Here is a 25,515-nt window from a genome sequence, read left to right as displayed (position 1 = left end):
CGTGTGGCTTGCAGCATGCTTGGCCAATTGATGACAAGCCATATCAAACCGCAAACATTGTCAGCTCCACCAGAGACGCAGGCAGCCACCCCCTCAAGGGCTCGAGTCCAGCTCTCTCGCCATCCGTGGTGCAGCTGAGTGAAGCAATCGTCGCTACCCGATGGCTGCAGTCCAATGGTGGACATTCCTAGGTGCGGGCACAAATGCGGCCTCTGTCTGAAGGCGCAACACTAGCTGTTCTTGGTAGGTTGGAGCGTGTCATCAAAGATGGTCTAGTAGAACTTGGTCTACTAGTTCCTGCAAGGCCCTGCGTATGCGGATGATAAAAGACGTGGCATTTGGCAGCTCTCTTCTTTTTTCCCAGTGTCTTCCTCGGCTCCCGTCTTCTTTCTCCAGAGTCCCGTCCGCTCCGACCAAGCTCTTCCTCAACGATGCCGCACGCAATGGAGAATCATGTCTCTGGCATGGATGCGGCGCCATCAGGTCCTCGCAAGTTGGTTCTCTGCCTGGACGGCACGGGGAACCAATTCCAGGGGTTTGAACGTGATTCCAACATTGTGAAGATCTACCAAATGCTGGAAAAGAATACCCCAAACCAGTATCATTACTACCAGCGTAGGTCTTCCCCATCTATAGCAGCCAGATGCTACACAGCTGGCCAGATCACACTGTACTAACCTCTGGCCAGCGGGAATCGGGACCTATGTTGAAGGTCAATCGTCCAGCTCAGGATTTTTTCGCTTTACCCGACGTCTGAAGTCGAATATCATAACGACCGTTGATCAGGGTGTGGGCACAACGTTCGAGAGCCATGTGCTGGCGGCCTATCGCTTTATTATGCGATATTACACCTCCGGGGATCACATCTACATTTTTGGGTTCTCGAGAGGCGCCTACACCGCGCGGTTCCTGGCTGAAATGATCCATGAACTGGGCTTGCTCTCTCAGGGCAACGAAGAAATGATCCGCTTTGCGTGGGATACTTTCAGCAACTACCAGGTCGCGCGGACGAATCCTGATCCCACGCCCAAGGACGAGGCGTTGATCAAATACATGAAGAAATTCCACATCACCTTCTGTCGTCCGCGGGTGCAAGTTCATTTCCTCGGGCTGTTTGATTGTGTGAACAGCGTAGGGCAATTCGAGATCCCCTTCAGTCGCAAGTCGCACCAGTACCTGGTCAGTCCCGCCGCACGACACATTCGTCACGCAGTTTCCATCCATGAGCGGCGTCTCAAATTCAAGCCCGCCTTGTTCTTGCTCGATCCGAGCAAGACCGTGGACCTGAAGGAAGTCTGGTTTGCCGGAAACCATGCTGACGTGGGCGGCGGGTGGAGTCTCGCCCCAGGCCAGCACCATCTTCTCTCGGATACCCCGCTGAATTGGATGCTGCAAGAGGTGCTCCATCTCGAGGGCTCCGAAAGCAAGATCTCCTTTCACACCCTGAACGTGGAGGACGTGGTCGAGCGGGAGAATGCCTTCCCCGGCAAAGAGGAGCCGGGCACGACGGCGTACGATGTGCGGAGACGGACGAACCAGCCACACGACATGCTGGCATTTAATCGGGGGGTGAGCTTCATCATGGTGCTGTTTTGGTGGATCTTCGGTATGGTCTTCTCGTTGCTTTTTCAGGAAGAAGCAAGCACCCGCTGACATTTTTAGAAATTCTCCCCCTGTTCACCCGGTTGGAGCTGGAAGAGGGGAGATGGATCCCCCGTCGATTGCCGCCGAACTTGGGCGCACCTCGCGACATCCCCCGAGGAGCTATCATCCATCATAGTGTAGACGAGATGCTCCGTGCGGGCATCCTCGACCCGGAATCAATTCCCCCGCCTGGTGGAGGAAACTCTCACCTGCCCTCGACGGACAAGATCACCGGTGCGTGGAAGAACATGAGGAAGAACCTCAGCCCGCCACCGTCACCCGAGAGCGAAAATGCACCTGCGGGGCAAAGAAAAGCAAAGAGAGCCGATTGATGATGATTAGTTGGGCTGGCTGATGGTTGGCGGTGACATGTTCCGCTGGGTCCGTGGGCGCGGGACGGGACGATCAGGTTCATCCGGGCGGAAGTGTGGAGGGCTGATGGTCCAATAATAAGTGAAGGATAGTGTCGTCTTAGGTCGTTGAAATGTAGTAATGTCTGAGCCAAGGCCGAGTCGAGGACTAGGCCTTGATGCGTTATCGAATTCCACATGTCTAGACGGAGTGCTCCGTAGATGGCTGTCTCACACTGCAGTCTGTTCTCCTCAGCTGGCGTCTTCTCCGCATGGCCTGCAGCAGTATCGATAGGTCAAGTCTAGCTGGTGGGTAAGAAGGTTCCCCAGCAGGTGCCTTCATGCAAGTTTGCATGGTCTGCCAGCTGCGCATATCCCCGATGGTGTCTGCATGAACGCCAGTTCATCACTTTGTGGCTGATGACCCGCCAATGGCAATAGCTCAGCTGTGAGTAGCTGCAGCAATCATGTTGGTAGCGGGGTGAAAACAGCCGAGTCGTCAATGGCCCAGGAGTGCAAACGATTCTCAATCGAAAGCGTCCTCTGGTCGTTGTCCCTTATCATGTTGCATTCTCCTCTGTTAGTCGCATGCCCATTGCGATTAGATATGGCCACGACTGGTGGATAACAGTGATAGTGGAGGCTGTTATTGAGATGGATGCGAATGGTCGTAGGGGTTGATGAGACGTATCGGCGATGTCCGTGGTCTTCCCCTCAAAACGTGACCTCGAGAGCCCTACGACCCAAGTACAGTATCATCACTCGACGATGCAAAGTAATTTCAGTGCATCCATCTTCATTTAATCTATGTGATGCCTGCAACCCTCCATTACATACCGTTTCTATCGTCTCTATCAACCTTCACTCGTCAACGTCCGCCCGACAATGATTGCCTCACATAGAGACTTGACATCCTGCGAGACACGCGACAGTGGCTGAACCGCAATCTCCAGGTGAAGGGTGGAGTAAGGAGAAATGATTCTCAAGTGCGATTCCCGATCGCTTGTCGAGGAGTTGTGTCATTAAGTATACGAACATATCCCGATACCACACAGTCCCTCCTATCTCGGGCAAAGTCATTCATCCCCCTAATTTGTCGTTGATGCCCCATTTCCTTTTGAAGAATCTAGTTCCGAAGGGGCAGAAGGATGGCTCAGTTCAACCGGCGCTCGAGCTGATGGGGCATAGCCATACCCATATGGATTGGGGGCCACGGCCATTCCCATGCCAGCAGCGGCATTTGCTTTGAACTGTTCGAGCTCTTTGGCGAACGCAGCCCGTTGCCTCCTCTCCCATCCTGCCCAGATCAACGCCGAGCCAGCAATCAAGCCAAGAGGAATCCCCAGTCCAAGTCCGATCGCCAGTCGCTTTGACTGATCGTTATCATCTGATTCTCCTTCTGAAGCTGCGCTGGTATCATTGCCGCTATTACCACTGGTAGATGTCGACGTCGACGTTGACGTGCTGGTCGAGTAATCAGCGAGCGCCGCGACACCGGGAAGCACGGTTCCCTTGGCGACCTGAAATGTCCGATCATTTTCGCATTCAATCGTCGACTCTGTGATGTTCACAACACTTCCGCAGCAGTATTGGTTGCCAATTGCATTCACAACCCTATAGCCATTTCCCGTGCTCCATCGCGCTGTTCAGTTACGAAGCGTTAGTGATTGAAGTGACAAGAAGAGGGGGTTCACACGGACCACATGGCTTAGCGTTCGCACAATCCCCAGACCAGTCTTGGTCGGTACAACTGCCCCTCGAGAAGGAGGGAGAGCTGCTATACTGCAGATAGCAGAGACCGTTGGAGAGACAGATGTCGTTTTTATTGCAGCAGATGCTGACATCCGCGGAGAGGTTGCAGGGCACGTCCTGGTCCGCGATCTGGCCGTTGACAAAGTAGCAGGTTGCGTTGCGGTCAACTGCAGCAGCCGTCGTCGCTACTAGTGTCAGCAAGGACAGGAGACGGCAAAAGGCCGAAGACGATAATGCCATCATGTTTTCTGATTTCAGGATGTCCCTCCGAGTGAACGTGAGGCTCCCTTGACAGGACTTCCACCAAGCCAAGGAAGAAAGAAGAGTTGACTGAAGGGAAGTCGGGCTTTCTCCATCTTATGCGCCTCGCAGGTTTTTCGAATTAGAAAACCGACCAATGCTGCTGCGGTAAGGTGATTAGGGGAACGTTAGGGACAGCATCTCCCCATGACTAGCTGAACGAGTCAGCATAAGATGCGGTAAAGATCGACCGAAGGATGAGCTACTAGCTGTCCGTCTGAAACAGTGCCCTCGCCGTATTTCTCTTCTAGTTACTCCGTATAGGAAGGGTCTCGTGCCTCATGGGGGCATTTATTGTCGGTCCCTGGTGAGTTCGTCGGATGCCCCTGCACCAGCCTATCGCGAGTGCGCTCATGGCGAAGTATCTCCCATTTCTCCACAGAGTCAAGGATGCCTTGACATCGTGACGGGATTACGATCGACCGCTTCACAGCCTCCGTCGGCCCTTGTCCGGCCTCTTGGCAGCGGGCCATGCGGGTACAGCCGTGCCCTGTCTTCACGATATGCTTATCATTGCTGTTGCGATCAGTATGAGATGAAGACTCATGTAGAGCAACCGTACTGAAGTCTTAAGGAAAGACAAATAAACCGAGTTCAAGTATGTCTCTCAATTGTCGGTCCTCTCTAATTGCATCTGTTTTGTCGGCTATCTTCGCGATATATACACCGTACATAGTTGGGCTATTGTCTACAGATGAACTGGATAACCTCTTAACTTACTGCAGGATGGCATAGCTCATACTGTACCATCATCTGTGCTATGGCAGAACAAAACCATGGATATGTGTTGATTATTGAAAACCCAGCTGCTTGATGTACTCAGTGGCGCCGAGATCCTTCCATTCAATACGTAGCTGCATTTCTGACACCTGATCTCAAGCACACCCGACCAGCACAACCTGTAGATTGGTAAAACGGCTTCACTGAAACAATAGAATTCATAAGAATAGAAATAACCACGCGAGCTGAGACCGGCACCTGCTGTTCATAGGCTCCCGAGAGCCGAATGTTGGCTGCGGCACAGTCAACTCGCAGCCACCGTTACCCTTTAGGCGCTTACATCCACTCCGGCCCCTCTAGGGGAAATGATGAAATGGAATAAATACCCCTCACGTCTCAGTTCCCATCTTGGGCTTTATTGCAATTCACTACGACCATCGCCATGACTTACTCTGCAGTCAGGGCGGAAACATCTCCCGCGGAGAGCGATCTAGATAGAGAACATGCGATACCTTCAATCGAACGCACGTTCTCGTGTACTTCCTCTTCTACAGGAAGGCTGACTCCAACATCTTCGCACGACGAATCTGTCAGCCCCAATTTCGCCATGGAGCGGTCCACTACCCCCATGGCACGTTCACCCTCTGAGACTGTGACCCTTCATCGTAGTCCTAGCCCTGATGGCAGCCGCAGTCGAATGGGCAGTTCTAAGACTATGGATCAGTCCAGTCTCACTCCCCATCATGCAACCACAACGTACCGTGATTTGTACGACGCTACCCCGAGTCCCAGCGCACGCAAGTCCGAGTCAAATCGAAGAGCGCCGGTCACAACTCCCTCACCTCCGTCAGCAGGAAGGATCATCGGATCTTCAATCAAAGCTCTGTCTTTGGGAGAAGATACAAATCGACCAGCAGAGGAGCTGCACACCGATGGCGATCATGGATCAGAAGAAGGCGAACACGATACTCCTGATGACAACGACGAGAACTACTCGTATAGCATACGCCAAGAAGAACTCCCTCCGGCCCCAATATACGACCGCCGGCTCCAAAATGCGTTGAAAGAAGTTAGAACGGGGCTCACCCAGATTGCATCGTTGATGCAAACATCCGAGCTGTATCGGGACGATTCTTCGGCCTTCTACAATCTATATCAGCAGACCCTGGAAGCAAGTCAATTTACTTATCCCGAAACAAGGCTGGTTGGTTTCATCGGAGATTCCGGGGTTGGTGAGTTGATGAGTCGACGAACAGTTCACATTGGGCAGTACTAACTGACCACGTCACAGGAAAGAGCACCCTTATAAACTCTCTCCTAGACCGGGAAGGCCTGGCCCGCTCAGTGAGTTATATAGAACCGCATTGCAAATTACTGGTTCTTTTCTAACACTGACAGAGCGGAGATGGAGCGGCCTGTACGACTGTCGTTACGGAATTTCGACATGTTGACGCACAGCATCCTCGTCAGTATACCATTGAGGCCGATTTCATGGATCTCGATGAGATACAAGAGCTTCTCGAAGAACTTTTGCGAAGTTTCCGGGGCTATTATACTCGTGAATTTGTCGAAGTCGAGAGCGCCCAGGAACAGGAGAAAATCAAGGCAGCTGCCATCAGGGCGCGTGACACACTGACTTCCCTCTTTCCCAATCATGCTGAGGTTAACCATGAATATCTCGCTGCCGAGGGGATAGAAGCCGAACAAGCCATTTTGCAGCACTTGAAGGAGCTGGTAATGGGCGTGCGGGATCATTGGCCTGGCGGACCCGATGCCGAGCAGTATCGCGTTGTTGCAGAAGACGACGATGAGTGCAAGAATCATCTTGACGAGCTTACTACAGATCCTGGTGAGCCTGACAAGCCAGCAATATGGCCTTTTGTGAAAGTGATAAGGTTGGAGAGTCATGTTCCAGAAGTGAAGGCACATCACTAACGCCTACTAAACAGAGTATATCTAAGATCACCGATATTACGCACTGGACTAGTCTTGGCCGATCTACCGGGTAAGTCCTACCAAGTGCCTTCAGCTGCATGTTGGGTAGATCTCAGTAGACGCTAACATGCGGACAGGCTTTCGCGATTTGAACTATGCTCGTGTGAGAGCCACCGAGAGATATCTTCGTCACCACTGCGACGAGGTGTTCATCGTCAGCACCATTATTCGCTGCACTACAGACCCGTCTATCGATGATATCATCAACAGATGTGCACAGAACCAGCCCATTCGGATAGTTTGTACAAGATCAGAGGTACTAAGTTGCTGAGGCATTTGGATGCTCATCAGGCTAATCACCCCGCAGGAAGTAAATCCGAGTGAGACAGCGAGAGCAAAAGACACCCCGAGGAGAGATTGCGAGCGAATTCGGGACTACACAGACAGAATCCAGGGTCTTGAAAAGTCCGTAAGAAAAGCCAGGTCCACTAGACGCCAAACGAGCGGACAAGAGAAGCAACGGCTTATGGCGGAGGAAACCAACCTGCGGCAAGTGAACAGAACCCTCAGTATAACGGGGCCTGAATTAACTTGAAACCACAGGGAGCAGAAAGAGTGTCTTGAATTGGAGTAGGTCATTTGCGAAACGACGTCCAGTTCTGTTCTAACAAGCCTAGACTGAAACGGTTCCTGATATCGAGGCGAAACGATCAAGTGACGCAGACCTTGTCGCGAAAGCGAAATGATAGAGCTCGAGTGTTTTGTGTCAGCAATACGCTCTACTCAGACCACCGTGAAGACGACCGGGACCAGGCCGATGAGTACATCCGTCTTAGCGGAATTCCGGAGCTTCGTCGATACTGTCAATCGGTTCCCGCAGAGGCTCAGCTACGTTCAACAGAGTCGTTCATTAAGAACCAAGCACCTGCGATCCTCGGATCTCTGACCCAATGGACTCTGGCTCGAACCGACTCAGTCACTGTTGATAGGGCTGAGACCCTTCGCCAGGTTCTATCTGAAGCAGAGAAGATTATCCAGACCGTACGATAGCCATTTGTATTCTATTTCACTCTTGTTTCATACGACAACAGGTTGCAGATACGGGCATAGAAGGTTGCTGACAGCATATAGCGACTTCACTCTCATCAATCGGGGATCCTTTTGATAGAAAAGACGATAGAGTCTCAATTCAAGAACCAGATTGTGAGAGAACTTCGTACGGAACCCAACCTGTCTACGTTATGATATACTAACGGACCCAAGGTGATATACGGAGCGATTGGAAAGATGGTGCAATCGAAGCCAGCAGGCAATGGGAGACTGTAAGTCTAAGTCTGCTGACGAGATACGACATTGTGTTCTGCGTCTTACAACTCACATCTAGTGGCATCATGCGTCCTACGCTGCCTGGTGCCGAAATCACGGAACACACACCACCAAAACAGTTGGCTATAGATGTTGGAATGAAGAGATCCTCCAACCAATGTTCGAGATAATGGACCCATGTTGGGATGAGTTCATGGAATGGCTTGAAGAACAAGGTGAAACCCTTGAAGAACAGGTTTCTGACGTCTTCCAAACCGTCTGCGACTTAATATCGGGTAGGTCCACTCCCCTAAGGTTGTATACAGAATATAGCGAGACTAACTTCTTCAGAACATAGCCATATCTCCCCGGATGCCTTGGGGAACCTTCAAGCCAGCATCGAGGCGCGGCAAAGATGCATAATGGACGACATCGGCAGCTCAATTGAAGGCCTCGTCGATGGGACCGAGTATGCTATCGTCTCCCCAGCTTAGCCTACTGTCAAATATCTAATCCCACTCAGACACATTAAACTTGATGCACTCCAGGCACACGACAGCTCCTACATCGCAAGTGCCATGCGTCCAGCTTATAACGAGTGTAATGCATTGAGTGGTAAGGCGAACTGACGAATATGTCCTAAATGAATGATTCTCAACATGAAACGCATTCTAGGGACGGGTAGTCATGCCAAACGCAAGCAGGCAATGCAACGACATCTCCAGTATTCCTACGTCTTCAAACAATACGTCACCAATCTCCGTGACGAGCACTATAGCATGATGACGGGGATTTTCAGCTCTCTGGAGAAGGCTATACAGAAACAAGCAGAAAAAATCATCCAAGATTTACGTGCTTCTGTTACTGTAGAAGGAGAGTTGACGGAGGCTGACCAGGTCCCTGAATTTGTCGAAAGGCTCAGCCATAGGCTAGGCACTCTTCGAGAGTGCCTGCAGCGTACGGAGGGTATTATTGCACAACTGAAGCAATGAGTGAATTCTGGACGAATGGACTTTCTGTGGGGGATCTGTTAGCATGTAGCGATCTGCTTAGTGTGCCTTTGCGATTTCATTTGTTATATCTTATTCTGTTGCACTCAAGTTCCATAAGCCAAGTCTAGTCGGATGACATTATCCAAGCCTCGACTGCTGCCAGAGATCGATCTGGATGACTGTCCTGAGAGTTGTGTTCCTCAATACATTCCTCCTCGTAGTCAGAATCATCTATGTTCATCCATGGGTGGTTGCAAATGTCCCTCTCGCCTCGGGGATATCCCCCAAACCGCAGCCATCCAAAGATGGACCGAGTTGCATTCTCGGAGACCGTTTCGTCCTCGAGATCAAGACCCTCGTAAGGAACGGATATATGTGACACAGGAGGAAGCTGGTGATGTCCTCGCATGGCCATGCTGTCAGCGCATCTCTGCTCCGCAACCTCTCCATTCATACAATTCCACTTCCAACCCGCATAGGTAAGGACATGCTTTCCCTTGCATTGTGTATGCAAACGGACCTCGATATCCGTGTCATCAATCGGTGTCGTGCCAAACGGTGTCCACGGGCAGATGGGCACCCGGGACTGATGTTCAGTTCGAGACAGAAAAAGAAGTCGACATTCGTCTGCTCGCGAGATGCAGGTATCTCCTGCTGAAAATGTGACCGTCAAAGCAGGCTCTTGAATGAAGGACTGAATGGTTCCAGACCATGCCGCCGCGTGTAGGTCGATAGGGATCATCCCAAGCCGACAGTTCCTGAAGATTTCCTTATGGATGCCCATGATGATAGCACCGAGCCATAAGAAGGAAATATCAGGGACTCGTGCCGTCAGAACATGGGCAAGTAAGACAGGGTTGCCATCTAGGGTATCAAGGATAGCAAATGCAGACTGTAACCACGGACCGGCAAGGTTGCAGGGTATACTTGGCTCGTAGAATATGCTTGATAAGAGGGAATGTAGTCCTCTGATGTTACAGCTCAAGGTAAGAAGCTTATCCAGATGTCGTGTTTCCTTCATCCAGTCGAGCCGTATATGATTCCTTTCCGAATTGGTTAGATGTTCAGCCATCCTGGCATGGGCTTTTGGCTTTGGCAAGACAACTCCCTTCTTGTAGGATAGAAAAGGCAGGAACAACGCTGCGGATAACGCAGCATGAGCTTGGTCTGCAATGCCATGTAGCATGCAGTAGTCCAAGAGGAACCGAAGGGCATCTGTAGAGGATGCAGGGGCAGTCGTATTTGATGAAGGACAGCCGGCGTTCCGAGATGACAGCACAAAGGCTGGGGCGTCTTGGACTTTCACCGACCAGGGGCACAGAAACTGGGTGTCTTCGCAAGTAAGAAAAGCCTGCCAGCCCGGCATTGGTGCTAGAACAGCAGCCCACCATCTGGCGGCATCATCTTGTACATTGCCAACATCCACCGCGATCGATTCATCAACAGATTCGCCATTTACCCATGTTGCCTGGGAGGCGGTATACTGAACGGTCGCTCCGGGCATGACCTCAGCCCACCGCGCTGAAAGTATGTACGCCCATGCAAGGATGAGGATGGAAAGATGGTCTTCTTTGTGGTCGAGCCAACGCGAATAGTTTGCGCTCAAGGCTGCGCAAGGAGATAAGGTCAGATGCGTCGCTGTCTTTACAGAGACCGGAACATCAAGATGTTGCTTGAAGCCAGGTATTCTGCAGGTCCCTCTGGAATCATCGGTCTCCCAGTTTGATGTTCCACTTGCGCATAACGTCTGATGGATTTGTTTTAGCTTCAGGCTGCGCGGGAACGTCGGCTGTCGTTGAAACGCCCTGTCGACTTGGAAGCAGTCTTTAGGGAGACTAGACTCTTCTCGAGCCCGAAGCAAAAGGCTGTACCAAGAACGGTAGCCTTGTTCAAACGTAGCATAGCACCTCTCAGCCGTAGGGCGTACAGCATCCTCCATACTATCGGTTCTTGATTATGACACGATTATATTGTTCTGTCGGAGTCGGATATTGGGTTGGGCTCGGTCTCGGGGATTTTGGGCATCCGAGCACTCTTTTGTACACGACACCAACAAAGCATCAACAGTGACTCGGCATGCGTGAAAATAATATTGCCTAAGTTCAACCAAGGTAGTAAGCATTGTATTCGCCGCTCCCCTCCGGAGTATCAAAAATGGACGGGATCTCATCGACACTCGTCGAACATCCTCGTGGCGAGTGGATAATAGGTAAACAAATGAGTCGCAGTCGACATACTCCTCAAAAGCATCATCGCAGAATCGGAGGTCAAGATACTTCCGGCTGATGAATCAGAAGACCTGCAGCGGATGGAGCGGCGTGGGCAAGCTGTTTGCATTGAGGAGGCACTCAGATGGTGGGAGGCAGGACAAACTTGAATAACTCGGGGAGAACAGTGAGTCTTGCAGTGATCCGGCCATTAAGTATGGGGAGAGGGAGTAATCGTTCTAGGCATTCTATAATGTCATAACATAATCTCTGCTGTGTGAAAGGTCGAAGACTCAGAGCTCTCCACGAACAGACATGACTTAACGTCAGGGACTCCCTTCAAAAGGGCGTGTCGGTAGCAAGTGCAAGCAAATAGTATGTGAGATCAAGGACTGTATTAAGAACGGTGGCTTGTTTCACTTTTAGTATACATCTGTCGGCAGGAAAAATCAGAACAACATCCATATTGCAGACGTGCATGACGCAGAATGCAAACTCGCCACTAATGGTCCTTGGACGACAACCCATGGCCACCTTTAGGCTTCAACAATGTCAGGGAATCACCAACGGATCCATCGTCTCCACGGATGAATTCCCACTTCAACTCCTTCTCGCTCAAAATGGACAGCTTGCTGAAGCCGTAATGCGTCTTGTCAAGGACGGCAGTGATGTTAGTGAGACCCTGCCCCTTGCTGAACTCGCTGTGGCTCTCCAGGTTACCCGCCATGCCGTTCACGAGGTGGGTCATGGACTTGCCGGGGTTGGCGTAATAGGTATGGTTGTTGACAATCGAGTGCGCGTCAATGGTACCATTTGCGCCGAGAGGGAAGAGGCGTTCGTACCAGTGGATGTGGCTACAAACGGTTAGGGGAATCAAATAAATGCATATCAAGGAAACATCGAACGTACCCTGACAGATACGCGTCCACGCCGTACTGAAGCAGAAGACCCTCAAAGGCGTCACGCACGTTCTTCTGGTAGGAAGACGACGCGGAACTATACATGGGACGATGGCTCATGACAATCACCCAAGGGGTCTTGCGGCGGTCCACACTAGCCAGATCCTGTTGCAGCCACTTGTACTGGGCATAGGACTTTGTGTCCTTGATGCTGCCCTCGATCGCCCCAAAGGGCCCGCTGTCGGTAATGAAGGTCTCAGAGGCCGAGGGCAGCTTTTCGTCACCCTTCACGTCCCTGTCGAAAGACCACTCGGGGCTATTCGCGAAGTCGGTCTCGCCGTCAATACTAACGAAGTGGGCGAGGCCATAGTCGAACGAATACCAGAAATTGCCGACACCGCCTGTTTCGGCACCAGGCATGTAGAACCGGTTCTGGTAGGCCGTGAAATTTCTATAACGCTGTCAGAGTGCATCGAACATGGGAGACGGGAGATCAGTACCTCTGCGAAGGAGGGCAGCTGTAGTAAGTCAGGTTAGACTTTGGGGCAGTACCGTTCGAGATATCGTCGTTCAAATAGGCCGTGAGGATATTTCCAGGGCCATCGAACTCGGCGCAGGCCGCTTCATGGTTACCAGGAACTACCATGTAAGGGATCTTGCGGGTGATGTCTCCCATCCACTGCTGCCAGAGGTCCCAGTTTGATTCATACAGTACACTCATATCACCGCCTCGAGGGGTTCCCTGGTTAGGGACTTCTCCAGCGGGAAGAGGAGTCTTGTACTCGTCAGGGATAGGACCTCCTCCGGGAAGAGTCGTGCCGGTGCCGTTATAACACACGGGCCAGTCGTCAGCGCAGGGAAGGATACCGGAGTACCAGTCATCCGCGTAACTGATGTCACCCCCGTGCCACGCGAAAGCAGTTCCCTCCGAGACAGCCTTGAGAATTTCACGATGGGTGCCATGCGCGTTGGTGTAGCCCATATCGTTGAGCACAGCAACGCTGAATGGAGTCCGATCACCAGCGGCCCGAGCCGTCGTGAAGCTCAACACTTCGGACTCTGTGGTACCATTGGCACTGGGGATCTGATAGTAGTACGTGGTATCCGACTCCAAATGCTCGAGGGAGACCTCGTGGAAGAACTGGCTGCACTGGGTGACCGCCTTGACTGCCGAACAGGGGGGTGTCCGGTCGTACCTGGATCGAGCATCAGCATCGTAATCGTTTCTTAAAATACATCAGCCACTCGAACATACGTATGCGTGAACCCCCGGGCGACTCGATTCAATTGGTGAGGGTGTTTGCCCCATTTCACATGGGGCGCGTCTCCCAAGCCAAAGGGGGTCTGATAGTGAATATGGATTCCGCGAGGAAGATACGACAGGGAAATCACGTTCACATTGTTTGTCGGGTTGGCTGACGAGGGCTTGACAGCCGGGGGCTCCACGAGTCGGGGGAAACCTTTCCCATTGCCATTGACGGTGGGATCAACCCAGTCGCCGACAGGGACATCCGGTCCAGTATAAGGGAACCGATTGTCGACCGTCGGACGACCGGTGGCGACTGTCGCGGCGACAGCAGCAAGCAAGGCAGTGGTCGTCTTCATGATGAAGGAAAATCGGAACCAGGTGTCGCCTCAACTTTGGGGAGTCGGCGATAAGCGACACGGTCGGGCTTGGGGTAAATTTATACCGACGGACGATGATAGCAGAGCAACGCCGTTATCAGGCACGTGTAGATGACAATTGGCCAAGACGAGCCGTGAATAGATGCAGAGATTCATCCGTCTTAGCCGAAGGGCGTGGAGGGAACCAACGGCGCTGATTTGCTTGTCGGGTCAGGAACAGGAAGACCGGTCCGCACGCTAAGCAACCAAGCGTCATATTGATAGAAAACGTGGAATTAGACAGAAATTTATACATTCCGAGTACACTCAATTTCATCCTTCGTCATCAGGTAGTAAAGTAGAAGAAAACGAAGAGAGAAAGAAAGAAGAAAGGAAGAAAGAAATTCGATACCAAAGACCCAACGCCAGAATATGCCGGGACGACTCACATCCTCTACAGTCGGGACATCCATCGTACTGGACACTACGAGTCCCAAGAGTGCATTGCTGCTGGCAAGCGAAGTGGTCGTTCAAGACCGACAGCCTACCTGTAGGACGACAGCGGCCTAGTCCGAATTCTTTCCAGTGAGCCGCTTCCGCTCGCTGGAGTTGCGTGGAGACTCGTCTTCGTCGTCAGTCCACTTGTCTCCATCTTCACCAACCGCGAAGATTGTCTCTCCATCGAGGGAATCGCGTTGACGTGGTGCTGAAGGGACCGGCTTAGGAGGGACGGGCGACAGGTCCCGACGGCTTTCGGGAGCTGAGTGTCCTTCGGGGCCACCGAGAGCGTCCTCCTCATCCAAGGCGCTGCCGAAGGACCGGATCTCAAATCCATCATCATCTTGCGCAAGCTGTCGTGTCTCGTTAGTATCCGATATGCGTGTCCTTTGAAAACTTCCTGGGGCAGGGTGGTGTGCTTACCTCGTCACTCATTGCGAACCGACGGTTGTTCGCGGTGGGTCGCCACAGGTAGGCCACAAACGCGATATCGAACAGGTACACCAGATTGAGCCAGCCGTCCAGAACGAACCAGCGGCTCTTCCAATGTTCCGGCACGAAGCTGGCCTCACTACGGCCCGCAAACGCAATTGAGTTGATAAAGAAAAAGCCAAAGATGACAATAATGCTTCCCAGAATGCACCACCACAGCTTCTTGTACATCAGTGCCTTTACCTTCTGCTTTCTGTCGACAAGGTCCTTCATCGTCGCATTCAGCGAGTTCAACGTCCAGACGTAGAAGGCCGTGAGAGTACCGGCCAGAGGAAGCACAATCAGGAGGACCAACGGCCCAGCACTGTCTGGCGTGATCGACAAGCTGGCCACCGCGTAAATCACCGCAAAGACAAAGTGAGTGATTGCCAGAATCCGAACATAGACCATGGTCCGACCGAGCGAAGGCTTGACAACACCGTATCCCATGCAGACAATAAGGAGCAGGAAGAACGAGAAAGAGTTTCGTCCGGCGTTGAGGACGGCCACAATAATCATGAGTGCTTTGGCGCCGACGTTCAATCCATGACGGTTTTGGTAATCTGTAGCCGTTAGACATGATCCACGGGTGGGTAGCTATCATCCCCACATACCGTAGAAACCCCAAGTCATCAACTGTTCAACGATCAAAAAGACGAGAATAGCCGTGATGTAGTTTTGTACGGGCACTATCGCTGTCAGCACCTGCAGCCACTACCGTGAGGATGGACGAGAGAATACTCACGGATATCGTGCCGGTTTTGCACATATAGGAAAGCCCAAAATCTGTAAGTATAAGTATAACGCGAGAGCCAGCGAACAACCTGGAGACACATACATTCCGATGACAGCGTAGACGATCGTCAAGGCGCCGTAGAAAGGGAGCTTTGCAATCTGCGCAGCGGGCAATTCCCCGTACGCATTGCGGAATTCAACCACAGCCTTGTAGTCCCGTCCAGAATACCCATAGGTGCTCACGCAGTAGAAGCCCGTCTTCTTAACGGGGTAGTTGATGGCGGCGGGGTCGTTCAGATGAACCGCTTTGGTGAGAATCGGGAACTTGGAGGCGTCGCTCGCATTGGCCGCAAGGATGAAGGAACCGATCTGATCCTGTTCGCATAACTTTTCTTGTACACTCGCTTCGTCGCAAATTGTCGCTTTCTCCTAATTAGAACAGAAGCGTAAGCACTTGAAAATCCACGACCGGGAACGCAACGCATCGGGAACCGCATACCTGAGTATCGCCCGATTCCACTCTCCCAATGAGAGACTCATCCGTCCATTCAAAGATCACCAAGCTAACAAGAGGATCACTATCCCCAATATCGGACTGCGGCGAGAATTTCGTCAAGATAAATGGATCAACACTTCCACCCCAAGCTTTGCGACTGTACATTCCCGAACATCGTTGCTGATGAGCTTCATCTTGTGTCTAGAACAAGCACAAACATTAGCTCGGGACTCCCGGGTATGAGGTGAACAAAGCTCGCACACACCAATTCCACTTCATTTGCGAGTGTCCGTCCCGCCAGTAAGGCAGTGAGACACAGGGTCTGGATCCAGCCCTTCATCGTGATCGAGCTTGCCAGGAGGAGGGATACTGTCGGACTAGGCTCCCGGGAATTGGGGAAAGCCGAGTGTCGAGATTAGGGGGCCAGGGGGTATCGGAATATCAAGAACAAACAGCCAACTATAACTTCCACCCAGTCGAAGCTTCCCCGAAGTGAATGAGAACGGAAAAGAGTCGAGACAGAGGTTGCGTCGACTAACACCTGGAGTAGCAATGGAATCGTGGCTGCTTAGGGATTAGTAGCATCCGCGCGTGTTCTCTTTCGGGACCGGCCCACTTGGTCCTGCTTATCTAAGCGCCAGCTCCCTCACCAGAAATTTGTCCGACAATAATTCATGCTTCTTCCCCGCCACGCAGGCAGCAATTGCTCTTGGGCTTTTCGCAGAAGAATACACGGGACAAAATGCCATCGAGAGAGTTGCAGAGTCCGTGCATGGACTGTCAGGAGTCCGAGACCGCCGTCAACATACGGAAACGTCGGCTTTGCAAGTGCGTTTGCTCTGATATATACATCCCACTACCCCGTCGCGATGATCGACAACCTGACCTGACGCTCTTCCAGTGATTGTTACAAGGTGTTTGTCAGCCACAAGGCTTTTAAGCATATGGAGAAATACCGTCTTCTCAGAGGACTCCCTCAAGATCGTCCCTGCAAGCTCCTTCTGCCTCTATCCTTTGGCCTCTCTTCCTCCGTCCTGCTGCACATGTTGCATCGCCAGATAGAGGTCCAGCGCTCCAAGCCACACGCCCCTCCTGGATACACCCTTCATGTCCTGATCATAGAGCCTTCGACGATTTCTCCTTCAGTTCCTCCCCATGATGAAGGGTTCGAACTGGTGCAAGAGACTTTTCCTTTGTGCTCTTTCACTCGGTTGCCTCTTGAGGCCATCTTCGACCTCGTTCCAGACGTCCACAGAGTATTGTCTGAATATGCCGGAAAACAGTTCTCCGATGATGCCTCATTGTCGAACAAAGAACGCCTGGACGCCTTTCGCTCTTCGATCTCCACTGCCACCTCCAGGACCGATGTCGACAATACTCTGATGAACAGGCTTACTGTCGCCTTTGCCAAGAAGCTGGGCTGTTACGGAATTGTATGGGGAGATACAAACGGTAGGCTCGCTGCAAAGGCACTCGCCAATGTCGCCAAAGGGCGCGGTGCTTCTGTGACGTGGCAGGTGGCCGACGGGATGTCTCCATGGGGCTTAGAATTCATCTTCCCGCTACGCGATTTATTCAAAACAGAAGTGCAACCTTACGCGGGACTTACACCGGAGCTCGCCAGAATCATTATATCAGACGAACCGCCTTCGGAGAACACCTTGACAAAGAATCTGTCTATTGACGAGTTGATGATGAGATATGTCCAAACACAGGGCGAGAAATATCCAGGAATCATGACGAACGTCACAAAGACTGCAAACAAGCTGCAATCGCCCCAGAACGCTGCCGATATGCCCCAGTGTGCCCTTTGCCAGTCTTTTCTTTTTCGACCAGACAGTTCCGTTGGTGGCGCTGCAGCTGCTAGTGTATCTGAAGGCGTTCCATCACCGCGGTTCTGCTATGCATGCGAGCGTTCCCGCCCAGATCTGAGCTGCTGAATTGGCCGTCTCTTCGAGACCATAAGCTCACCGAGATCATGGCTCTCAGCACTTTCCTTCTCCAGTACCCACGCCCATCCTGAGCGTCCTTGTTCCCAAGCCGATATCCACCCTATCATCTAGGACGTCTGGAGTTATTGACCACTCCGGTTTCCAGGTCATCGTCTGGATGGGCTGCACCGCCAAACCATCGACCATGGTCTCGATTTTTTCGGGTGTTCTTGGCTGGTTTAGAACTGCCCGAGACGCCCGCATGAGCGGGCCCCCCATCAGTTATGGTCTTGTCATATCTATCAAACTCGTCCGGCAGACTGATATCTGCCCCGGGGCTTCCCTCTCTGTGTCGTCTGGAGGCCGCCTTCGCACCTTTTTCTCTGAGATATTGCTCCAGGATGACGGCGTTTCTGGTGTTGCACTTGTAGATGGCGTCGGCAACGTCGCCCACAAAAGGCACCAGGCCAATCAAAAAGTCGAAGATGACGTTGAGGACCATCCTCATCCGGAGACTGGTGGGCAGTCCGCCGTCAATCTTTTCGCAGTTGTTGACCACCATCATCGCCAGTCCGGCATCTGCTGCGTCTCCAATACTAAGATTGTTCCATGTTAGCCTCATAGGTGCCAGGGTATGGGTGTACCGTGTTGGTTGGCGCTTACAATGGGATTAGACCAATCGCACTTCCCCAGCCGAACCTAATGCCGCACAGACTGAACAAGGCATAATCGAGTCTGTATGCTCTGCGCTTAACTTGAGTGAGGATGTGGCTGTCGTTCTGGGACAAGCCCGGGGGAATCGCTTTGCGTCGTTTCTGGGTCTTTTTGCCAAAGGCGCGGTGCAGACGGGAAGCGGGGACTTCTTCAAAGTAGGGGTCCTAGAGGAGAATATAGATCAGAATCAGAGATCAAGACTGCAGAATGTCAACTCGATAACAGATGAGTGCTTACTTCTTGTCCAAAATGGTTTCTTGCCGTTTCGGCCAAGATACGCTTCCCAACCAGAGATGCGAGTACGTTAGCCATGACTTCGCTGATGGTCAGTTAGAAGCGTGGGTAGCAATAATGAAGGGACAAGGGCGGAGTAAGCGCTGGTGGGACGAAAGGGCAGAGATATAAAGATTCGACATAGACAAGGCACGTTGACGTAGGAGGTGACCGACTGAGTTTCAGCCGGTTTTTCAAAGCTGGGATCTATTTTCTATTAATACATGCGACGCGAATGAAAGGACGTCGCGCTCTCCTTTTTGCTCCCACACGTCATTCCGCAGGGATGATCATCACTATCACCTTTATGTAATCGCGAATCACTGACACCAGCCACAATCCACAAGCCGTCATCAGCCACAATTGTGGCGAGTGAGCAGCGCCACACGTGGCTACTTGCTTCCCATTGGCCGGTGGGTGGTGCCCAACCTGAAGCTGCCAACTGCTGCGTCTCTTCCATCATTGTCTCCAACCTTCTTCTAATGGTTGACCTCACTTTATTACTACCTCATATTCGACTTCGCTCACGTATCCTGAATTCTATTGGTGTGGGTTCCTCACCCCGCGCATTATCCCTTATTTTTCACGTTCAGCTATCGTGCCACGCTTCGGGGCTGGCGTTTCTGCCAAGCGCCCTTCCTTGAAGCTGTATCCTTTCGCTTCCCGGTCCCCCTCCGACCCTCCCTCTACTGTCCGTGCCTCACATCACGGAGGTTTGTTGCTTGCGTATAGGTTGCGCTGAAATGCTAGAGCACGTTACACAAGATGACAGAAACAAAAATGCGGTTAGAAGACTGTGAGTTGCACTGACAGACGGACGAGACCACCTCGTGCTCATGACGCCGTGGGAAGAACCCTTACTGACTGCATTGTGTGTTGACAGGGCTGGATGACTTGTGTGTCCGCTTTATTATCAACCTGCCTCGTGAGGAGTTAGAATCGGTCGAACGAATCTGTTTCCAGGTCGAGGAAGCACAATGGTTCTACGAGGATTTCGTTCGCCCGTTGGACCCCGTGTCGCTTCCTTCCCTGCCCCTCAAGGCTTTCGCCCTGCGCATCTTCCAGCATTGTCCACTCATGTCACAATGGTCCAACTATCACCACCAGACTGCATTTTCCGAATTCCTGGCTTACAAGACTCGCGTTCCCGTTCGCGGTGCCATTCTGCTCAATCAGGAGATGGATGAGGTCGTCCTTGTGAAAGGTTGGAAGAAAGGGGCCAACTGGAGTTTCCCGCGAGGCAAAATCAACAAGGATGAGAAGGACTTAGATTGCGCGATTCGGGAAGTCTATGAGGAGACAGGATATGATATCCGTGAGGCTGGGTTGGTCCCAGATGAGAAGGAAGTGAAGGCCATCGAGATCACCATGCGGGAGCAGCACATGAAGTTGTTTGTCTTCCGCGGGGTGCCCCGGGACACCCATTTCGAACCGCGCACGCGGAAGGAGATCAGTAAGATCGAGTGGTACAAGCTGTCCGACCTGCCGACGTTGAAGAACAACAAGCACCAAGACCCGGGTTTTGCCCAAGCCAACACCAACAAATTCTACATGGTCGCGCCCTTTATGCATCCGCTAAAGAAATGGATCGCTTACCGGAAGAGACTCGATGCGAAGACAAATCCACAACAACGACTACCATTACATCTGGAAGAACCATCGGCGGATGACGAAAACTGGTCAGAAGGTGAACCCCGGGGCCGGAGCATTCTGCCTTCCTACGGTCAGTTTGAGAACTCTGCCGCCGCGGATCACTCCATTCATAAGGCTCAATGTGTCGGTATCGATCGTGGGTCTCCCTTTGCTCACGCACCGAGTGCGCTGGCTCCTCATGCGGCGCAAACTCCTGGCACGGACCCATCGAAATCCAACGCTCTCCTGGAATTGTTGAGACGTGGTGCTCCTCAGGATTCGAATCAGGGACCACCGTCAGCACCGCAAGCTGCTCCAGGTCCCAACCAAGCGGAGCTGCCGAGTTACCCTGCGCCAATGTTTCCAGGCTTTCCGCCGCAAGGAGCCTTTCAGTACGGCTATCCCCAGCCTACTTCGTTTCCTCCGCCTCCCTATGGACCAGCCGCTTCTATGCCGCCTCCCGATGCTTTTATGCCTCAGCCGAGCCCGTCGCGCATAAGTCTACCAGTCGGACCACATGGCCTCGGGCCTGCGTATAGCGGGTTGCCAACATATCCTCAAGAATCGTCTTCGGCGCCGTCCCCCCAACGTGTCCCTATGACTGCTGGTCCGCACGCGCCACCACCGAGTCATGCACCAGCGCCCTTCCAACGGACTGGCGACCCCGAGTTTTCTCATTCTGCTCAGCTACCTCAATCTCAAAGCGCAACTATTCCCCCCGCAAGGAACCTCCCCCCTCCAAGGCTAGACAGCCATGCAATGGCATTGTTGAATGTCTTCAAGGATGAATCATCCAAGACACCGAAGACAACTCCTGCACGCTTGATGCCATCTCCTGGCAAGGAAGCGTTGGCCTCTCGCAAGCCGTCTCAGCACCAGGATCAGCTTTTGAGCCTTCTCAAAGGAAAACCCACCCCCGCTCGGTCTACCCCAGCCGAGTTGGCCGCCCCTACCGTCTCTTCGCCCCCGAAACAGATCCTCCAGCGGCCTCGTACGGAAGCCAGCCCTGCCAAGCAATCATATCCCACACACAAGCCCGATACCTGGACGTCGGCAACAGTGTCTGGACCGTTGAATATGCCGCAACTTGGGCCCGCTGCCAAGACAGTGGGCAAGAGCAGTCCTGGTGGCTCGAATCGTAAAGGCAGCGCTCGGGTCCAACCAATCCAGAGTCCCGCTTCACCCATCACAATCTTGTCTAGACCACAGGCTGCAAAGCCGGAGCATCCATCTGGTCCTGATCAATCCCGTGCGCCACGGACACCACCCCAGAGTGGTAGGAATAACAAGCCAAAGCCTGTGGAGCCCGCAAAGCCGTTTCAGCCACAGATTCTTCGACGCTCAGCAAATGTGGATAATATTTTCCCGGCATACTCCAAGGAGACGACCCATGGACCCCAGAACGTACCGCCAACGCCCCATACTTCACAGGAACCGAAGACTGAGGTCAGTTTCGATCGTCGACCAAGCCAAACCGCGGCCCAGAGAGAAACCTTACTTTCACTTTTTGGCAAGGTGTCAGGATCACCAGGCGCATCCCCTGCAGTCCAGCCTGTTCTCGAAGCATCCACATCGAAACCATCTGCAGCTTCTTCCGTTGTGAGCCCCTTATCGCCCCCTAGCCTCCCAACTGGCATAGTGGCGACGAGTGAGTCATCGCCACGGGATGGTGCTGTTTCCAGTGGCGTGAGTGGAATCGCATCCCCAGATAACAAGGCGTTTTTACTCGGCTTTCTTCAGGGAGTCGCGAAAGGAAGCAAATGAATGCTACTTCTTTTCCGGATAGGGTCGGTTAATTTCCGATAACATAGTTTGATAGGAACATACAACGAGACAATTACTACAGCTCTGTCATCCGTTCCTGTAAGATTTAGATGTATCACTTCTCGCTAGACATGTACCGTTGAAGGTCAAGTTTATGCTGGTGGTTGAAAGTAGCTCCATGTCCGATGAGATTATGTCATATATGATTCTGCCATACTACACCGCCCGCCAACGATGTCATCCATCGATGCTCCGATTTGTAAACCTTCAACTCTCAGTCAACATCGGCCAGAACGACTGTGGTGAAAATGATACGCCATAGCTCGTCCGCGCGCATCATATGTGCCCGCTGTCTTCAATCGACCCGCTCGTTCTCGACTTCCACTCCACAGAAGAACAATGCCGTCCCACACTCCCCGCCGGAAGCAGGATATGCCCGTCTAACCCACCGCGGTTTGATCTCAGTCACCGGGGTAGACAGCACCTCGTTCCTGCAGGGTCTTATCACGCAAAATATGTTGGTGACGAACGACCCGAACCGATCGACCCGTCGGACAGGATCGTACACGGCCTTCCTCAACTCCCACGGCCGCATACTCAACGACGCCTTCCTATACCCGCTTCCTTCAGCGGACGCGGGAGAGTCCTCGTGGCTGATCGAGATCGACAAGAATGAAGTCCCAGCCCTCATGAAGCACTTAAAGAAGCATAAGCTCCGCGCCAAGCTGAAGCTGCGCGCCCTCGACGACGGCGAACGCACCATCTGGGCTGCGTGGAAGGACCACATGGAGCCGCGCTGGGCCGCATACAACTTGGAGGCCGCCGCTGGTCCGTTTTCTGCCGCCCCAGAGATCGCCGGCTGTATCGACACGCGCGCCCCGGGGTTCGGCTCTCGTCTGGTGACTCCGGGAGCGGAGGATCTCCGGACGCACCTCGGGGAGAACGAGGTCGCGGGCGATGAGGTCGAGCTCGGCGGGTACACTGTGCGACGCATGATGCATGGAATCGCGGAGGGACAGTCGGAGATCATCCGCGAGTCGGCGCTGCCGCTCGAGTCGAACATGGACATGATGCATGGGATTGATTTTCGGAAGGGCTGCTATGTCGGGCAGGAGCTGACGATCCGCACGCACCACACCGGCGTGGTGCGCAAGCGCATCCTGCCTGTGCAGCTGTATGACGGGGACCTGGGGGAGTTGGCGTCTGCAGAGTTGCCGACGTATGATCCTTCCGCTGCATTGGGTGTGCCGCCTGCGGGCACGAATATTGCCAAGGCCGGAGCGCGGAGAGGACGCAGTGCGGGCAAGTTCCTCGGTGGGGTCGGAAATATTGGGCTCGCTTTGTGTCGGCTGGAAATGATGACGGATATCACGTTGACAGATGAGGCTACGCAGTACAACCCGGAGCAGGAGTTCAAGGTGTCGTGGACTGGGGAGGAGAGTCCCGCCGGGGCTGGGGAGGTGAAAATCAAGGCCATGGTGCCGCCCTGGACGCGCGAATTCATCTTCTCCGGCGGCGCGAAGAACCATGCGCGGAATCGTGCTGACTACGGTCAGCGCGCGCGAGAGTTCCTCGAGCAACTAGAAGAGGAAGAGGCGCTGCGCCGGAATGAGTAGGTGGCGTTTCGTGTATTATGTCTGTATATATACTCCATGATCTTGTATGATATTCGAATCAAAATCAATTGCAAGGGTATCTTTCGTAACGATCTATGTAGAATATCAACAACGCCAGGTATGATGTGTTTTGGCCAACGTCCACTACATGGCTCTTCGCACACAAATGAGCTGATTCCTAGCTCTTCGTCTGGCCTGCAGCCTCAGCTGCATCTGCAGCTTCGTCCTCTCTCCGCAGTTGTTCTTCCAGTGCTTTTCGCTCTTTTTCGCGCTGAGCGTTCTTCAAACGCATTAAAGTGACTTCCTGCAGACTCGGTGTGCTGGGGCCGTTCGTCGCACCTGATGCGGGTTTTGATGAGGCGGTTGCAGCAGCGGTAGAGAACGAGCCGAACGACGGCGCTTTACCGGTTTTGCCTCCAGCACCGTTCGAAGCGGACTTAAGACCCGCGAAATTGAAGGATGGCTTCGGAGGCGGCGCTGACGCTGCGGGTTCAGCAGTTGACGTAGAGGGCGTCTCGTCCTGCCCGGATGGCGACGATTCAGCACGGGCGTTATCGAGATCAGGCTGGGTCCCTAAAGCCCATGACACCGAATCCACAACACTCCAGTCACTGTCAGACTGGCCCAGGCTCTGGCGAATTTTCTTCTCGCTGTCCAAGACCGCCGCATGGGCACTGACGATGGACGAGAATATCACCACGCCCGTCGCCACGGTCTTCTTTTCGCGCCCCTCCCCGATCCGCTGACGCTTGTCCTTCCGCATCAGCACAGTCTCAACGTTCCCAAACGGCGCAAGCAAAGCCCGTAACCGGTCCTGGTCGAGATCAAGCCCGCGGCCGTCGCGCACCCAGCGCACCTTCACCGCGCGCTCCAGCTCAGGCACATTCGATCCGCCTCCCTCGCGCGACCGATCCACCCGCTGGCTACTCCGATCCGCCGCCCGCTTCGCCTCCTCCTCTTCCTGCTTCAGCCGTTGCTCTTCTTCATCAGCCGCACGCTTCAACTGCTCCTCGACCTCCCGCCGGCGCCGACGCCCATCCTCCGCAATCCGCTCAATCTCGCGCTGCAACTTCTCCTCCGCATCCGTGTCATCCGTGCCCGCACCCATCCACGGCCTCTTCACGCCACGCTGCACGCCGGCCCCCGCCCCCGCCGCACCGGCGCGTTCCCGCGCCTCCAGGTCCTCGCGCATCTTCCGCTTCGCGGCGTCCATCATGTCGCGCTCACGCTGCTTGCGCTGGCGCGCCTCCCGCGCATTGTCGTACAGCTGGCGGATGGCCGGGTCCGAGAGCACATCGTAGGCGATCTGCAGGAGATGGAACTTGTCGAGGTCGGCGGGAGTCGGGTTGGCGATTTTGTCCGGGTGGTACTTGAGCGCGGTGCGGCGGTAGGCGCGTCGGATCTCGTTCTCCCCGGCGGCGGCGGGGATGTCCAGCAGCGCGTAGAAGTCTTCCTGTGAGGCCGCGTGGGCCTTGAGGTCGTCGTTCGGCATGGTGGCGGTGTTTCGTGTGTAATGGTTTGTGGGTGTAAAGATAGTACGGGGGTATTTGAAAGTGGAATGCAAAAGAGTGATGGCCTAGATCGAGGTGATCCTGGCGTGGATGTTGATGAAGAAATCTGAGATGGAGAGTTGGTTGCGACTTGGAGAAATCGGCGTAAGGCGGTGGCGGAGAGTT

At 53.3% G+C, this 25,515-nt stretch overlaps 10 protein-coding genes across 10 annotated transcripts; 4 read left to right on the top strand and 6 right to left on the bottom strand.

Moving 5' to 3' along the window:
• Positions 1-431: 431 nt before the first annotated feature.
• ATEG_02035 (T6SS phospholipase effector Tle1-like catalytic domain-containing protein) lies at positions 432-1,976 on the top strand (the record flags this gene model as incomplete). Its single annotated transcript, XM_001211213.1, has 3 exons — positions 432-615; positions 689-1,606; positions 1,663-1,976. 3 exons carry the CDS (start codon positions 432-434, stop codon positions 1,974-1,976), a joined length of 1,416 nt encoding a protein of 471 aa, XP_001211213.1.
• Positions 1,977-3,082: 1,106 nt separating this feature from the next.
• Positions 3,083-3,986, bottom strand: ATEG_02034 (uncharacterized protein; the record flags this gene model as incomplete). Its single annotated transcript, XM_001211212.1, has 2 exons — positions 3,083-3,636; positions 3,695-3,986. 2 exons carry the CDS (start codon positions 3,984-3,986, stop codon positions 3,083-3,085), a joined length of 846 nt encoding a protein of 281 aa, XP_001211212.1.
• Positions 3,987-5,208: 1,222 nt separating this feature from the next.
• On the top strand, positions 5,209-8,429 carry ATEG_02033 (uncharacterized protein; the record flags this gene model as incomplete). Its single annotated transcript, XM_001211211.1, has 10 exons — positions 5,209-5,998; positions 6,058-6,110; positions 6,165-6,615; positions 6,839-7,017; positions 7,069-7,166; positions 7,379-7,742; positions 7,833-7,917; positions 7,965-8,023; positions 8,086-8,302; positions 8,365-8,429. 10 exons carry the CDS (start codon positions 5,209-5,211, stop codon positions 8,427-8,429), a joined length of 2,361 nt encoding a protein of 786 aa, XP_001211211.1.
• A 693-nt stretch (positions 8,430-9,122) lies between these two features.
• On the bottom strand, positions 9,123-10,937 carry ATEG_02032 (uncharacterized protein; the record flags this gene model as incomplete). Its single annotated transcript, XM_001211210.1, has 1 exon — positions 9,123-10,937. One exon carries the CDS (start codon positions 10,935-10,937, stop codon positions 9,123-9,125), a length of 1,815 nt encoding a protein of 604 aa, XP_001211210.1.
• Positions 10,938-11,707: 770 nt separating this feature from the next.
• Positions 11,708-13,709, bottom strand: ATEG_02031 (purple acid phosphatase family protein; the record flags this gene model as incomplete). Its single annotated transcript, XM_001211209.1, has 4 exons — positions 11,708-12,059; positions 12,115-12,555; positions 12,605-13,300; positions 13,360-13,709. 4 exons carry the CDS (start codon positions 13,707-13,709, stop codon positions 11,708-11,710), a joined length of 1,839 nt encoding a protein of 612 aa, XP_001211209.1.
• Positions 13,710-14,275: 566 nt separating this feature from the next.
• On the bottom strand, positions 14,276-16,249 carry ATEG_02030 (putative integral membrane protein (Ptm1); the record flags this gene model as incomplete). The annotated part of the gene is made up of 7 exons (XM_001211208.1): positions 14,276-14,560; positions 14,631-15,241; positions 15,293-15,367; positions 15,424-15,464; positions 15,517-15,842; positions 15,913-16,110; positions 16,175-16,249. 7 exons carry the CDS (start codon positions 16,247-16,249, stop codon positions 14,276-14,278), a joined length of 1,611 nt encoding a protein of 536 aa, XP_001211208.1.
• A 604-nt stretch (positions 16,250-16,853) lies between these two features.
• On the top strand, positions 16,854-17,849 carry ATEG_02029 (uncharacterized protein; the record flags this gene model as incomplete). Its single annotated transcript, XM_001211207.1, has 1 exon — positions 16,854-17,849. The coding sequence occupies one exon, from the start codon at positions 16,854-16,856 to the stop codon at positions 17,847-17,849; it is 996 nt and encodes a 331-aa protein (XP_001211207.1).
• Positions 17,850-17,964: 115 nt separating this feature from the next.
• ATEG_02028 (DUF4112 domain-containing protein) lies at positions 17,965-18,866 on the bottom strand (the record flags this gene model as incomplete). Its single annotated transcript, XM_001211206.1, has 3 exons — positions 17,965-18,436; positions 18,504-18,718; positions 18,792-18,866. The coding sequence occupies 3 exons, from the start codon at positions 18,864-18,866 to the stop codon at positions 17,965-17,967; spliced, it is 762 nt and encodes a 253-aa protein (XP_001211206.1).
• A 726-nt stretch (positions 18,867-19,592) lies between these two features.
• Positions 19,593-23,839, top strand: ATEG_02027 (uncharacterized protein; the record flags this gene model as incomplete). The annotated part of the gene is made up of 4 exons (XM_001211205.1): positions 19,593-19,623; positions 19,711-22,145; positions 22,306-22,322; positions 22,546-23,839. 4 exons carry the CDS (start codon positions 19,593-19,595, stop codon positions 23,837-23,839), a joined length of 3,777 nt encoding a protein of 1,258 aa, XP_001211205.1.
• A 560-nt stretch (positions 23,840-24,399) lies between these two features.
• On the bottom strand, positions 24,400-25,331 carry ATEG_02026 (putative cell cycle control protein (Cwf23); the record flags this gene model as incomplete). The annotated part of the gene is made up of 2 exons (XM_001211204.1): positions 24,400-24,441; positions 24,687-25,331. The coding sequence occupies 2 exons, from the start codon at positions 25,329-25,331 to the stop codon at positions 24,400-24,402; spliced, it is 687 nt and encodes a 228-aa protein (XP_001211204.1).
• Positions 25,332-25,515: the final 184 nt, after the last annotated feature.

This window comes from Aspergillus terreus, genomic scaffold (assembly GCF_000149615.1).
Source record: "Aspergillus terreus NIH2624 scaffold_3 genomic scaffold, whole genome shotgun sequence".
Classification (NCBI taxonomy): Eukaryota; Fungi; Ascomycota; class Eurotiomycetes; order Eurotiales; family Aspergillaceae; genus Aspergillus; species Aspergillus terreus.
The sequence above is the reverse complement of the archived record's forward strand: the minus strand, read 5'-3'. Positions and strand labels throughout refer to the sequence as shown.